Raw genomic sequence first — 16067 nt, 5'->3', positions numbered from 1 at the left:
TGCTCACTGTCACCTCTTCAAAGTTCTCCCAACACACAACACTTATCTACACACACCATTACAAATGGAAAAGAAATATGATCTAATGAAGATACAATTACTTCTGGGGTTTTTTCTTAAAACCTTCAGCAAATTTCTGACTAGAAGGAATAATATCCAAAGCAACTGATTTAGTGTTTGACAATCGGTGCACAATAGAAAATAACTCCTTATACTGAGAAGAAACTAAAAGGATTTGAGTATTACAATACTCTTAATTACAAACCAAAGTAACCTGATGATAGTCTTTAAGAGCATCCAAATACAGCATCTGATCAGCCACATCAAGTGTTCTACACCAAGACTGCTCCAGCCTACACAAGGCCTTCTTCTGCCCCTTAAGAGTAAGTGAACCATGGGGCAAATTTCTTAGGACAAACAGCTCTCACTTTCATAGGGGCAATGCTATATATATAATGCATCAGTTATCTGTCCAGAACTGTAGATTATTTCTCAACCCTTTTCCTCACTTTTAAATAGTCTGGTGGTCTCTATGACTACAGAGATATTGCTGATTATATATCAGCTAAGATTGATAAAGCCAAAGAAGTAGCTGAACAGCAGCAGAAATGCATCATTGAAATGCTGAAATGTCATGTTTTAGAAGCTTTTAGATTTGTGAGAAACTGTACAAGACATGATGAAAAAGCACAAGCTACCCTGGAAATGATACTGGCCAAATACCACTAAAAACTGCTCACCATAAAAACATCAGTGATATATGGATTTAAACATTCATTGAACTGTCAAATAAAATTTTCTTACAGCAGGCTGCAGGCAATTCAATACCTTTGCAAATCACTCTAACATTAATAAGTTAATTAATCAGTTCAATTCATCAGCTCAGAGGTAAAAAGCAATGTCTGATGACCTAAATTACTGCGCAATAGATCAGAAAAAAAAATCACAGCTGCAACTATCTGTTTCCATTATAATAACACACCTACATGATTACTTATACTCAGCTCTTTTATTTGGCAAAACTTACTATACCAAGCATGTAGTCTAAAACAGAGTTAAGCAGCTTGTCTGAAATAAATTTACATAAAGTCAAATCATTGCCTAAGAACTAGGTGTTTAGGCTTTGAGCTAAAGCAAGTGATGAGAATCAATGGAGAAATTAGATCTTACCTGCTAATTTGCTTTCCTTTAGTCCCTCCGGACCGGACCAGGATTGGACTGATGGGTTGTGCTCGCCTACCAGCAGGTGGAGACTGAGAAAAAACTCTGACTCTAGAGAGCCAATAGGAGCCCTGGCCATGTGACCTTAGCCTCAGTATTTGAATAACAAAGCAGGAAAGAAAGAAAGACCTTCTGTGCCGTATGGAATCCTAGCAGCCACAAAGCACTCGGCAACGCCAAGTATCAGAGCTCACCAGCAACTCTCACCAGAGAAGTGGTATGGCCCGATATGTATTACAGCTCACCAGCAACTCTCACTAGAGAAGTGGTATGGCTCACTTGTACTATAGCTCACCAGCAAATCTCACCAGAGAAGCGATATGGCTCACATGTAATATAGCTCACCAGCAACTCTCCCCAGAGAAGTGGTATGGCTCACGTATAATATAGCTCACCCGCAACTCTCACCAGAGAAGTGGTATGGCTCACTTGTCTTATAGCTCACCAGCAACTCTCACCAGAGAAATGGTATGGCCCACTTAAGACTTTATATATATTCCATCAACTGAGCTTACCAGCAACTCTCACCAGAAAAGTGGTAAATCATATTTAAGGTTTTATAGATATTCCAGCAACTGAGCTCAGCCACAACTCTCACCAGAGAAGTGGTATGGCGTATTTAAGGTTTTATAGATAGATTCCAGCAATTGAGCTCACCAGCAACCACCAGAGATGTGGTATAGACCACGTAAAGTTCTGTATATATATAGTATTGTTCCACGAATCGTAAAGGAATGAATACACTTCCTACTGAATACACTTCCTACTTAATAAAAGAAGCTAAAGAGTAGAGAGAACATGGGAGGGGCCTGGTCCGGTCCGGAGGGACTAAAGGAAAGCAAATTAGCAGGTAAGATCTAATTTCTCCTTCCTTAGCGTCCCTCCGGACCGGACCAGGATTGGACTGATGGGAAGTACCAAAGCAGTAATCTGAAGGGAGGGACCCTATGAAAACTGCAGAGAAATGTTCATGCTGCATAGACCACCTGGCGACAACTAACATGTAGTGTGTCCCAATGAGCAAAATAAAATGAAACTAGGACTAAGTTGCCAACTTACCAATGTGCACCGAGAGCACCAAAAATCGCCGTAGTAAGAATAGAGCCCGCTTCTGAAGTTGTGGAATATGTTGTAATACGCTGTGGAACTGCCCTCTCAGCGAGAAGAGAAATAGACATTCTCATTTCCTTGATCCTTCGCGATATAGCGGGTTAGAAACAATGAAAAACTTTTACGCCTACTGGCTAGAAGGACAAAACCAATAAGAAAAAACCGATTGGGAAAGGTGAAAACTTTAAACTACAGCAGACCGAAAAGAAGTTACCAACTGTAGAAGTATTCCACACATAGATCTACTTGCTGCAATGGCTACTGGGAAATACTGCTTGAAGAGGAAAACTTTATAGAAAAAGTTATGGCTACTAGAAAACAGAACTTTAAGAGTCTGTTCACCTAGTTCACCTAGCTGGTGGACGAAGCGGGAGGTACAGGTGCAGGACTCCTTTAAGAAACCGCTTTGACAGTGGATGCTGCATAAGCGTGCGGTTGTCAACAGTATCATGCATCACTGATAGAGCTGCCAAATGAACTCTAATGGATGAGTAAGACAGACAAGATTTCGCAAGATGCAGAAGATATTCCAAAACATGCAAAATGGATACTGTTTGTGGAATGAAGTGGCGAGAGGAGTACCACAGAGTGAACCGTCGCCACTTTGATTCATAGGACTTTAATGTAGATTTCTGTCTGGAAGCAATTAAAACTTGAAGTACTTCCTGCGAAAATATCAAAGATGTTGCAGACCTAGTAACCACGCCATAAGTTTGAGTGACTGGGGGTCCGGATGTAGAAGGGTGCCTTGGTTCTGCGTAAACACCTAGTGAGATGATGGAAGAAACGCATAAAGAAGGTTGAAAAACCCCTGCTGGACGTTGGCATCTGTCCCTGTCTCCGTCAAGACTGTTGCTGAACGGAAGAAGCAAGAAATGTTCGTGAGCCTGAAGGCAAAAAGAGATAGCCCTGAAGTGTCGCAGTGAGGAAGTAAGGCTGAAAAAATGAGAGTCCATTCACCTAAACGCAGGGTGACACAACTAAGAAAAAATGAGTACAAACTCAAGAGTATACTCTTAACTCCTCCTTGGCGGATGACATAACCCATTGCCATGGCAAGGACCAACATAGCTCTCTCCGCCTTGTTTGTCAGTAGGGAAAACAAAATTCACCCGAAGGTAAAACGAATTGCTGAGGTCCCCCAGAAAAAAAATATATAAAAACAAGCTTCTGCCAAAAAGTGTATTGCACGAAGCATCCCAATGACAGAACTAAGGTTCTTGAGATAACTAGATGACACTTAAATAGCGCGATTGATGACCCTGAGATTCGCAATAGGATGAAGGAAAATTCCTTCTTGGGCATTAGAAAGTAAAATTGCATTCTGCAGAATAGAGCGAGAAAATGGCCGAAGGCCCAAGGTCACCAAGAAAAATATAAACTGGGATGTTTGCAGAGGAGACAAAAGACTGTGCGCCAACCTGACTAAACAAAGAGAAAATCAGAGATATCTGATGAGAGATCAAATGAGAGATCAAATGAGAGGCCTGGCTACAATCACCACCCAACCTAGAGACTGTAAGAAATGCAACACCCGGTGCGTGACCTGAGAACTCTGCTGATAAGACTTTCTCCAATTAGGCAGTCGTCTAGGTAAGAATGAAATGACCCTAAGAGCGCAATGAACATCCTCTTAGATCTATAAAAGAACGGAAGAGAGAGTACTGCTGAAAATGACCGGTTAATGCATAAGCAAAAAACTAGCCATTCTCTGGACCCTGAGGAGAAGAGGAAGGGTGACCAAGGACACCAGTTAAATAGGGCTACAAACTCCAACCCTATCTCTATGGCGTTCCATAGTTGGGTAAGTTCTGAATATAGAAAGTTCTGAATATAGGAGTCCACCAGCTATGGTAGTACGCTCCGGACAGAAAAAAATTGTCCCAGTATGAACGTCTGATTCACCGGCCTGTAATTTCTTGGATCTCCCTAATCCACATACCACTAATCCACGTACCACGGTCATGCGTCCTCCCTCACTGAGATGTAGATTGTAAGCTCCTTTGAGCAGGGAACGTCCTTCTTTGTTAATTTGTCCAGCGCTGCGTAACCCTAGTAGCGCTCTAGAAATGTTAAGTAGTAGTAGTAGTAGTACCAGACTCACACCCAATAGATATGAATGTTGAGCTTGTTTCAGGTTAAAACACCGAACCTAGGCCCAGGGTCCCCGGTGTTCCTAGTGGTGAACAGCCATGGCAAATATTGTATGCGTTAGTTTGCAGAATTACTGCAAAGCCTTGCTTTTGGAGCAGAGATTTCTGTTCGATACTCTCGTGAGAGGTTTTTTTTTTTTTTTTTTCTTTAATGCTGTTCTGGCTGTAGAAAGGTGGACATTTGAGCTTCCCCAGAATGGCAAAACTTATGTACCTATGCCCATTAGATATGAATGCTGGACTTGATGGACTTTAGGCCTTACCCAGCATAACCATACTTATGTACCTATGGTATAAATACACAGGAAGTGAGTGAATCCCCTTCCAATTGAAAGAACACTCTGGAGTGAAGGCGCATAGAATGAAAATGAAAAAGGACAAACTTGGAAATTACCTGTAACGAAAAAAGTGAAGTTGTGCCACAGCCACTTGGTGAAGGCAGTGTAGACAAGACTGTATCTGAATTCAAGAAAGCTTGATATAACATCAGGTCTCTAAGGAAGAGGAAGAGATAGCAGATGGTATGTATAGGCATACTGGACCAAACCAGGATGTTTATAATCTGCCAATGCTGAACTGATAGAGTAGAGACAAACACGAGTAGATGGTTTGAGGACCGTCCACTATCTTTAAGTGAAAGGATGACTTTATTCTCTAAGTGACCATATGTCCTGTAAAAACCAGAAGAAAGCTAAAATGAAATATGAGAGGCTTCAAGGCAGTTGGAAAAGAAGGGAAGACATGAATAAAGCATGCCTGCTAAGGCAGCTGAGTGACTGGGAGCTTGGTAGACAGGACTGTCCCTCAGAGAATATGAAAGAGCTGATATATCCCCATGGCATCTGAACAATATACTGTATGCCTCTAGAGAAGGCTTCTTAAAGCCGGAAAAAGAAAACACTGTATAACACTACAGCCATTGAGAGTGATTGTCTGTTAAGTTCTTAAAACACTATATAACATCATAGGCATGGAGTAAAATGCTTGAAAGGAACTAAGATATTATGGTCAGAATTGCAAAGTACCAATCAATTGACTCTTAGACAATGTAGTCCTATTCATCAGGGAATGAGAAAGACAGAAATTTACTCTATGCCTATAGAGAAAGTTTCTAAAGTTCTTAAAACACTGTATAATACTACAGCTATTGAGGAAAATGCTTGAAATGAATTATGATATTATATTATGATAAGATGTAGATTTTCCACCAGGCAATGAAAAATGACTGAGCACCAGAAAAAACTAGTGTTAACAGCCCCGTGATACATAGAAATTTAAAAGAAGAAAAGCTTGTTATATATCCATATATGAAAGGAGCCCCCTTTCAACCAAATATTGCCTGCTGATGTGAAGAGCATTTTAGAATACGCCGTTCAGCACATACAAAAGTGTACACATTTTGGAGCCGAACTGCTCTATGAACTGCAGCCTTACCTTCAGCAGAGAGATCCCCGACTGATAAGATGGAGGGAGAAACAAAATGGCCGCTGTTCGCGCCACTGGCCCCGTGGCAATCGACAGCGCGCCCGACACCTCCGAACAAGCGGAGCCCAGTGGAACGTTGAAGAAACAACAGCCGGCGAAAAAGGCCCCGAAAAAACCGGAGGCAGCACCGGACCCGAAGAAACCTAGAAGGGAGAGCAAAATTTACACGTTCCGGCTGCGTGAACTGCGCGACGCTGACCGACAGCAGCTGTTTGAACTTTTAAGCCATATCGGAAAAAACAGGTGGCCGCGCTTACGCGGTTCGCACCTTTCTTTTTTTTTTTTTTTTTCATTTGTTTAAACTGCCGCCGCCGCCAAAACGCAAGAAAATGGAGGAAATTAAATCTGACGAGAAAAATCGCTGTTTAAAGTCACAGATACTGAATTATTTTCTTCTGTTTGTTTTTTTTTTTTTTATAACCCCTCAATCATAATAAAACACTGGAGCTGCCTGCTCGTTAGAAGTCTGGGGAAAGAAAGGCTGCTTCTTTGAATTTCCTTTTATTTGATTTAATTCTTTTAAAGCAGCTACCTGTTAAAAGTGGCTGCCTCTCCCAAAGACGGTACACCTTTCCAGAGAAAGGGACGGCCCTTCCCTGCTAAGCCAGGGAGATGGGGAGGAAGGGGGGTGGACTCGAGACACCCGAGTTTAACACCCCCGAGGCTGTCAAAGAAAGAAGAGAAAGGAAACCCTGTCAAGCCTCTAAATAAGATTCCAGGCACAGAAGAATTATCACAAATATCTGTAATATCTAAAGAGAAAAGGAGAGAGACTAATGGGCTCACTTCCTACCTGCTGGGAGACTGAGAAAATACTGGGGCTAAGGTCACATGGCCAGGGCTCCTATTGGCTCTCTAGAGTCAGAGTTTTTTCTCAGTCTCCACCTGCTGGTAGGCGAGCACAACCCATCAGTCCAATCCTGGTCCGGTCCGGAGGGACGCTAAGGAAGTTCCCTTTAATTTACAAAGGTCCCTTTCTAAACAACAAAGAGAAGCCACAAACTACAAGTATTAAAACTAGGATTCCTGGATGTCCAGAAACTGAGAGCTCTAAGTACATCAATTTGTCGTGATGAAATCCCTTGCGTTATTCCACACAATCAAAGCCCTAACTGAACTAAGGTCACACAGATTACAAATACAGAATATTCTACATTTTATGATTTTCTAGATATTATCTAGATTATTTAGAACAGGTTGAAGAATTTCAATTTACCTCATATTAAAGAAACATTTCTTTTATTCTGTCTAGGAAAGAAAAGAGATATCCCCCATATGAGGTTTCTCTTCTTTTGCTTTTTAATATCTTCTTACTCTTTTTCACTCATATCCCATATTTTGGCATCTTTAAATAGTAATATTTTAAAATGCTGTCATAATAGTGATGATACAATACAGCAATCTTCTTCTAGTCACAGAATGTTATTTGTTTGTTTGTCTTTTGTCACCTGTGGTGCTTCAGGACAACAATTCATTTAAACTAGAATCAACCAAAAGATGCATCAGAAAATATGGCCTGCAGATGCTAGGTGCAGCTTCTTTTTTCCAGAGTTTCAAGCCAACCTCAGAAAAGTTGCTGACCAGAGGAATAAAAATGTGTTTGTTATACCTAAGCCTGAAGATTATATTAAAACATTTTCAAGTTAAAACAATCTTTAGATATAACACAATATTTTGCCTTGTAAGACTTTACAATAGTTTATTGGGATATTAATTTCTCAAACCTAGTCAAGGAAAATGAGTCATATTGGAAAAACATGCTCTAGCTGAACATGCTAAATATATAACTACCTTTAAAGAGATATAAAGGCTCATTTTCAAAGCACATAAGACTTACAAAGTTACGTTACTACACTATCCAGCTTATTTTCGAAAGAGAAAGACGCCCATATTTCGACCCAAATCGGGAGATGAGCACCTTTCTCACGTGGGCGTCCAAATCGGTATAATCGAAAGCCAATTTTGGGCGTCTTCAACTGCAATCTGTCGCGGAAACTGCCAAAGTTGACGGGGGCGTGTCGGAGGCGTGATGAAGGCGGGACTGGGGTGTGTTTATCTGCCGAGGAGAGATGGGCATCCTCGGCCAATAATCGAAAAAAGAAAGGCGTTTTTAGCGCAAATTTGGGTCACTTTTTTTGGACCCTTTTTTTCCACGAACAAGTCCCAAAAAAGTGCCCTAAATGACCAGATGACCACCGGGGGGAATCGGGGATGACCACCCCTGACTCCCCAAGTGGTCACTAACCCCCTCCCACCCAAAAAAAAACAACTTTAAAAACGTTTTTTTCTAGCCTGTATGCCAGCCTCAAATGTCATACCTAGCTCCATCACAGCAGTATGCAGGTCCCTGGAGCAGTTGTTAGTGGGTGCAGTGGACTTCAGCCAGGTGGACCCAGGCCCATTCCCCCCCCCCCCCCACCTGTCACACTTGTGGTGGTAAATGGGAGCGCTCCAAACCACCCCCAAAACCCACTGTACCCACACATCTAGGTGCCCCCCTTCAGCCATAAGGGCTATGATAATGGTGTAGAGTTGTGGGCAGTGGATTTTGGGGGCTCAGCACCCAAAGAAAGGGAGCTATGGACTTCAGAGGTAGTTAACTGTTTATTTTAAATTGTTACAAGTGCCCCCCTAGGGTGCCCGGTTGGTGTCCTGGCATATGAGGGGGACCAGTGCACTACGAATCCTGGCCCCTCCCACGAACCAATGCCTTGGATTTGGTCATTTTTGAGCTGGGCGCCTTCGGTTTCCATTATCGCTGAAAAACGAAACCGCCCAGCTCAAATCCGCACAACTCCGATGCATTTGCCAGGCACAAACCGTATTATCGGAAAAAAGATGGACGCCCATTTGTTTCAAAAATACGGTTTGTCCCGCCCCTTCACGTACCCGTTCTCGGAGATAGACGCCCATGGAGATGGGCGTTCGCGTTCGATTATGCCCCTCCACATCTCAGCAGGGAAGGGGGAAGACATCTTAAAGTGGAACTTAGCAAGTAAAACGTTAGCACTTTTGGATTGTTGGTTTAATTAGGAATTAAAAATATGAATGTTGGGCTGGCCATATAGGTCTTTATCGACAGTCATTTACTATGAGGCTCAGTTTCAAAGCACTTAGACTTACAAAGTTCCATATGTTACTATGGAACTTTGTAAGTCTAAGTGTTTTGAAAATACGCCTCATGTAACTTTGTAAGTCCATGTGCTTTGAAAATGAGCACCAGAGTCCATTAAGTCAGTGCAAAAATTAACACTATAAATTTATCAATAGCTACGTACTTCAAATATTTTTACTAAAATATCCTATCACAAAACAAATCAGCAATGCCTTTTCTGAAGTATTTTTCATACAAACCAACACTTTTCAACACTTCTATTCTACTGAAATCTAGCTACCATCCAGAGAATCTTCTTAAGAAACATACGTGTCTTCATACTGTCCTGTAACAAAACATTCACACAAGCTGCTGTTGTGGTGTCAAAACAGTGATGTCACCTGAAATTCAATTTGGTTCACAGTCTCTCACATGGTGCAGAAAAAAAAAGAAACTGTTGGCAAAGATCCATAAAAACAAGTGGCTGCAGTTCTCATGCCAAATGGATAACGTCAGAAGATCTGAAAACCAAGAGGTAGTTATTTTCGCTCACCAAAATGTCACTCAAGTGCAAGCTGTAATCTCACAGTACTCACCAGACTACCCCAAAAGCTCCATATCCAATTGGTCTATCCGGTTCAATATCCAGTTGCTGTGGATGATGGGAATGCTGATGATGGTGCGCTTTAACTGCAGCCTGTACCTGAGCGGGAGCTGCTGCAGCTGGTCCAGGGGCTTGACCTGGAGCTGGAGATGGGAAATACGGCTGCTGCTGTCCTGGGTTCAACATTGCGGCGGCCGCCGCGGCCGCATGCTGCTGTACGGGATGCACCGCAGCAGCTGAACCGGGATGTAAATGATGCTGAGGGTGATGGTGATGATGCAGGTGAGGGGGAGGGAGATGAGGAAGGTGGTGGTGGTGATGGTGATGATGGTGGCCCGTTGCTGCCGCTGCTGCAGACGTACCCCCATTGTAAGCCGCCATCATTTTTGCATTTGTAGTGGTGCCACAAACGGATATTCCCCAAAAATGCCCCTGACTTGATAGCAACTCGGGTCAAGCTGTTATTTGGCCTTTCTGGACATTTAAAAATGGACGTTAGATTTCATTGTACATTTGCCACTTTAAAATAACATACTGTGCTCAATTAATCTAAACTTAGTAACCACTCGGCTCCACCTACCCTCCTCTCTTCCTTCCCGTCCACATTAATTGATTTGATTTGCTTACTTTATTTGTTTTTTGTCTACTAGATTGTAAGCTCTTTGAGCAGGGACTGTCTTTCTTCTACGTTTGTGCAGCGCTGCGTACGCCTTGTAGCGCTATAGAAATGCTAAATAGTAGTAGTAGTAACTTAAACGGTGTTCTTAAGGTTGCTTTTACTTCACCCCCTTCCCCCCCCCCCCAAAATCTCTAGCGTAATAGATTACTAACACTCCATTTTTGCTTTTTTTCTGTATTCTACAGAAACCACCCAACCTCACCTCCTAATGAGCAGAAAGTGCAAAGTGCAATATCTTAAAAGTATTGACCCGCCTCCCCCTTCCATTCCCACATCTTATTTTAGTCGAGCTTATGGACACTTCCAAGCTTAGAGATATCAGTACTGAGTTAAAATAAAACCCAGCAGCAGGCCCTGCACACCATCCACACTACATTTAAAACTAAAAAGCACAACAGAAAAAGACCTTTTTCCTTTGAAAGGATTTTAAAAAAAAAAAAAACAAGGTTTTAGGCCAGGGAAGCCCGAGGAGCAGCTTTGACAGCAGCTCTGGTCCAGTGGATACAAAAAGGGAAAGACAAATTTGTTCTGAAGATGAGATTATTGTCAAGAAAAGGAAAGAGAGAACACTCTCTCAAAATAGAGACATTTTCAAATAATAAAAACAAAAAAGACCGGCAGAGGCTTGAATTCTTCCGCAGCTGAGAGGATTGTGTACAGTTCCTTTCCCCGGCAGACTTGGGGTGACAGTAGAATACCTTTCTCGCTAACGTGAATATATATTTGGCTGGAAACGAAATTCAAATGAACTGAAAAGAAAACAGGGTCAACGGCCCCCGCCAGATAGAAACAGCCGGAGCTCCGTCCGTCCGCCTCAGAGGCTCCCGCGCGAGACTGCCCCTCGCGCGCAGCCCGCGAGACACAGAGAGAGAAGCGGAGGGGGGCGCGCGCAGCCAACCGCACGCCTCCCTGGCCCTCGGCCCGCCCATGTTGAAGCGCACGCGACCAACCGCCATCCGCCGCGGTCGGCTCGTCTCTCCAGCGAGCCAATGAGCTGTGAGCGAGCACTGCCAGGTGCGAAGGGGCGGTTCGGCCAATGAGGGGTTTCGTTTACGGCTGGCGGAAGTGGGAGAGTGTACAGCAGTTGTCGCCGAAGAGGTCGTGAGTGACGGCACACAGAGCGAATCCGAGTGAGCGATGTTGCACGGTTGCCACTCGGAGAGGAGCAGCAAATGGATGCTAATCGTTTCTTTGTGGATCAGGTGAGACGTAGAGCGTCGAAGGCCAATAGGAAAGCAGACAGACAATTAAAGGGCGGGAAACCGATTAAAAGGACGGCTTGGGCTTGGAATGGCTAGGGAGATGAGCGCCTTTCTGGACCAATCAAAGTAGAAGAGGTGGGTGGGACTTGAGAAAGGGGTCAGAAGAATACATTGGCCAACTAGAAAAGGATTGGAGGAGGCTTGTGAGATTTTTAATGGTCTCTGTTAAATGACTAAAATGAGAGCGGGGATGGGACGACTTCCCTATGAAGAAAGACTAAAGAGGCTGGGGCTATTCAGCTTGGAGAAGAGGTCTATAAAATAATGAGTGGAGTGGAACAGGTGGATGTGAAGCGTCTGTTCAGGCTTTCCAAAAATACTAGGACTAGGGGGCATGCGATGAAACTACAGTGTAGTAAATTTAAAACAAATCGGAGAAAATGTTTCTTCACCCAACGTGTAATTAAACTCTGGAATTCGTTGCCGGAAAATGTGGTGAAGGCGGTTAGCTTAGCAGAGTTTAAAAAGGGGTTGGACGGTTTCCTAAAAGCGTCTGTTCACGCTTTCCAAAAATACTAGGACTAGGGGGCATGCGATGAAACTACAGTGTAGTAAATTTAAAACAAATCGGAGAAACTTTTTCTTCACCCAACGCGTAATTAAACTCTGGAATTCGTTGCCGGAGAAAGTGGTGAAGGCGGTTAGCTTAGCAGAGTTTAAAAAGGGGTTGGACGGTTTCCTAAAGGACAAGTCCATAAACCGCTACTAAACGGACTTGGAAAAATCCAAAATCCCAGGAATAACATGTATAGAATGTTTGTTCCCTATGAAGAAAGACTAAGGAGGCTAGGGCTATTCAGCTTGGAGAAGAGACGGCTGAGGGGAGACATGATAGAGGTATATAAAATAATGAGTGGAGTGGAACAGGTGGATGTGAAGCGTCTGTTCACGCTTTCCAAAAATACTAGGACTAGGGGGCATGCGATGAAACTACAGTGTAGTAAATTTAAAACAAATCGGAGAAAAGTTTTCTTCACCCAACGCGTAATTAAACTCTGGAATTCGTTGCCGGAGAACATGGTGAAGGCGGTTAGCTTAGCAGAGTTTAAAAAGGGGTTGGACGGTTTCCTAAAGGACAAGTCCGTAAACCGCTACTAAACGGACTTGGAAAACTCCAAAATCCCAGGAATAACATGTATAGAATATTTGTTCCCTATGAAGAAAGACTAAGGAGGCTGGGGCTATTCAGCTTGGAGAAGAGACGGCTGAGGGGAGACATGATAGAGGTATATAAAATAATGAGTGGAGTGGAACAGGTGGAAGTGAAGCGTCTGTTCACGCTTTCCAAAAATACTAGGACTAGGGGGCATGTGATGAAACTACAGTGTAGTAAATTTAAAACAAATCGGAGAAAATGTTTCTTCACCCAATGCGTAATTAAACTCTGGAATTTGTTGCCAGAGAACGTGGTGAAGGCGGTTAGCTTAGCAGAGTTTAAAAAGGGGTTGGACGGTTTCCTAAAGGACAAGTCCATAAACCGCTACTAAACGGACTTGGAAAACTCCAAAATTCCAGGAATAACATGTATAGAATGTTTGTTCCTTATGAAGAAAGACTAAGGAGGCTGGGGCTATTCAGCTTGGAGAAGAGACGGCTGAGGGGAGACATGATAGAGGTATATAAAATAATGAGTGGAGTGGAACAGGTGGATGTGAAGCATCTGTTCACGCTTTCCAAAAATACTAGGACTAGGGGGCATGCGATTAAACTACAGTGTAGTCAATTTAAAACAAATCGGAGAAAATGTTTCTTCACTCAATGTGTAATTAAACTCTGGAATTCATTGCCGGAAAATGTGGTGAAGGCGGTTAGCTTAGCAGAGTTTAAAAAGGGGTTGGACGGTTTCCTAAAAGCGTCTGTTCATGCTTTCCAAAAATACTAGGACTAGGGGGCATGCGATGAAACTACAGTGTAGTAAATTTAAAACAAATCGGAGAAAATTGTTCTTCACCCAACGTGTAATTAAACTCTGGAATTCATTGCCGGAAAATGTGGTGAAGGCGGTTAGCTTAGCAGAGTTTAAAAAGGGGTTGGACGGTTTCCTAAATGACAAGTCCATAAACCGCTACTAAACGGACTTGGAAAAATCCAAAATCCCAGGAATAACATGTATAGAATGTTTCTTCCCTATGAAGAAAGACTAAGGAGGCTGGGGCTATTCAGCTTGGAGAAGAGACGGCTGAGGGGAGACATGATAGAGGTATATAAAATAATGAGTGGAGTGGAACAGGTGGAAGTGAAGCGTCTGTTCACGCTTTCTAAAAATACTAGGACTAGGGGGCATGTGATGAAACTACAGTGTAGTAAATTTAAAACAAATCGGAGAAAATGTTTCTTCACCCAATGCGTAATTAAACTCTGGAATTTGTTGCCAGAGAACGTGGTGAAGGCGGTTAGCTTAGCAGAGTTTAAAAAGGGGTTGGACGGTTTCCTAAAGGACAAGTCCATAAACCGCTACTAAACGGACTTGGAAAAATCCAAAATCCCAGGAATAACATGTATAGAATGTTTGTTCCCTATGAAGAAAGACTAAGGAGGCTGGGGCTATTCAGCTTGGAGAAGAGACGGCTGAGGGGAGACATGATAGAGGTATATAAAATAATGAGTGGAGTGGAACAGGTGGATGTGAAGCGTCTGTTCACGCTTTCCAAAAATACTAGGACTAGGGGGCATGCGATGAAACTACAGTGTACTAAATTTAAAACAAATCGGAAAAAATTGTTCTTCACCCAACGTGTAATTAAACTCTGGAATTCGTTGCCGGAGAAAGTGGTGAAGGCGGTTAGCTAGCAGAGTTTAAAAATGGGTTGGACGGTTTCCTAAAGGACAAGTCCATAAACCGCTACTAAATGGACTTGGAAAAATCCAAAATTCCAGGAATAGCATGTATAGAATGTTTGTTCCCTATGAAGAAAGACTAAGGAGGCTGGGGCTATTCAGCTTGGAGAACAGACATGATAGAGGTATATAAAATAATGAGTGGAGTGGAACAGGTGAATCTGAAGCGTCTGTTCACGCTTTCCAAAAATACTAGGACTAGGGGGCATGCGATGAAACTACAGTGTAGTAAATTTAAAACAAATCGGAGAAAATTGTTCTTCACCCAACGTGTAATTAAACTCTGGAATTCGTTGCCGGAAAATGTGGTGAAGGCGGTTAGCTTAGCAGAGTTTAAAAAGGGGTTGGACGGTTTCCTAAAGGACAAGTCCATAAACCGCTACTAAACGGACTTGGAAAAATCCAAAATCCCAGGAATAACATGTATAGAATGTTTGTTCCCTATGAAGAAAGACTAAGGAGGCTGGGGCTATTCAGCTTGGAGAAGAGACGGCTGAGGGGAGACATGATAGAGGTATATAAAATAATGAGTGGAGTGGAACAGGTGGATGTGAAGCGTCTGTTCACGCTTTCCAAAAATACTAGGACTAGGGGGCATGCGATGAAACTACAGTGTAGTAAATTTAAAACTAATCGGAGAAAATTGTTCTTCACCCAACGTGTAATTAAACTCTGGAATTCGTTGCCGGAAAATGTGGTGAAGGCGGTTAGCTTAGCAGAGTTTAAAAAGGGGTTGGACTGTTTCCTAAAGGACAAGTCCATAAACCGCTACTAAACGGACTTGGAAAACTCCAAAATTCCTGGAATAACATGTATAGAATGTTTGTTCCCTATGAAGAAAGACTAAGGAGGCTGGGGCTATTCAGCTTGGAGAACAGACATGATAGAGGTATATAAAATAATGAGTGGAGTGGAACAGGTGAATCTGAAGCGTCTGTTCACGCTTTCCAAAAATACTAGGACTAGGGGGCATGCGATGAAACTACAGTGTAGTAAATTTAAAACAAATCGGAGAAAATGTTTCTTCACCCAACGTGTAATTAAACTCTGGAATTCGTTGCCGGAAAATGTGGTGAAGGCGGTTAGCTTAGCAGAGTTTAAAAAGGGGTTGGACGGTTTCCTAAAGGACAAGTCCATAAACCGCTACTAAACGGACTTGGAAAACTCCAAAATCCCAGGAATAACATGTATAGAATGTTTGTTCCCTATGAAGAAAGACTAAGGAGGCTGGGTCTATTCAGCTTGGAGAAGAGACAGCTGAGGGGAGACATGATAGAGGTATATAAAATAATGAGTGGAGTGGAACAGGTGGCTGTGAAGCTTCTGTTCACGCTTTCCAAAAATACTAGGACTAGGGGGCATGCGATGAAATTATAGGGTAGTAATTTTAAAACAAATCGGAGAAACTTTTTCTTCACCCAACGCATAATTAAACTCTGGAATTTGTTGCCGGAGAAAGTGGTGAAGGCGGTTAGCTTAGCAGAGTTTAAAAAGGGGTTGGACGGTTTCCTAAAGGACAAGTCCATAAACCGCTACTAAATGGACTTGGAAAACTCCAAAATTCCAGGAATAACAAGTATAGAATGTTTGTTCCCTATGAAGAAAGACTAAGGAGGCTGGG

The 16067-nt window shown here is 42.7% G+C and overlaps 1 protein-coding gene across 2 annotated transcripts in view; it reads right to left on the bottom strand.

Moving 5' to 3' along the window:
- The window catches only part of NLK (nemo like kinase), a 470815-nt gene extending 460504 nt beyond the window's left edge, over positions 1 to 10311 (bottom strand). For both annotated transcript variants that reach the window (XM_030222228.1, XM_030222230.1), the window contains exon 1: positions 9660 to 10311. In XM_030222228.1, the coding sequence (XP_030078088.1) occupies positions 9660 to 10051 (392 nt within the window). In that variant the 5' untranslated portion in view covers positions 10052 to 10311. The remainder of the gene's footprint in view (positions 1 to 9659) is intronic.
- Between the last annotated feature and the right edge of the window lie 5756 nt (positions 10312 to 16067).

The sequence above is a fragment of the Microcaecilia unicolor genome, chromosome 13 (genome assembly GCF_901765095.1).
Source record: "Microcaecilia unicolor chromosome 13, aMicUni1.1, whole genome shotgun sequence".
Lineage (NCBI taxonomy): Eukaryota > Metazoa > Chordata > Amphibia > Gymnophiona > Siphonopidae > Microcaecilia > Microcaecilia unicolor.
This window is presented reverse-complemented; position numbering and strand designations above follow the sequence as displayed.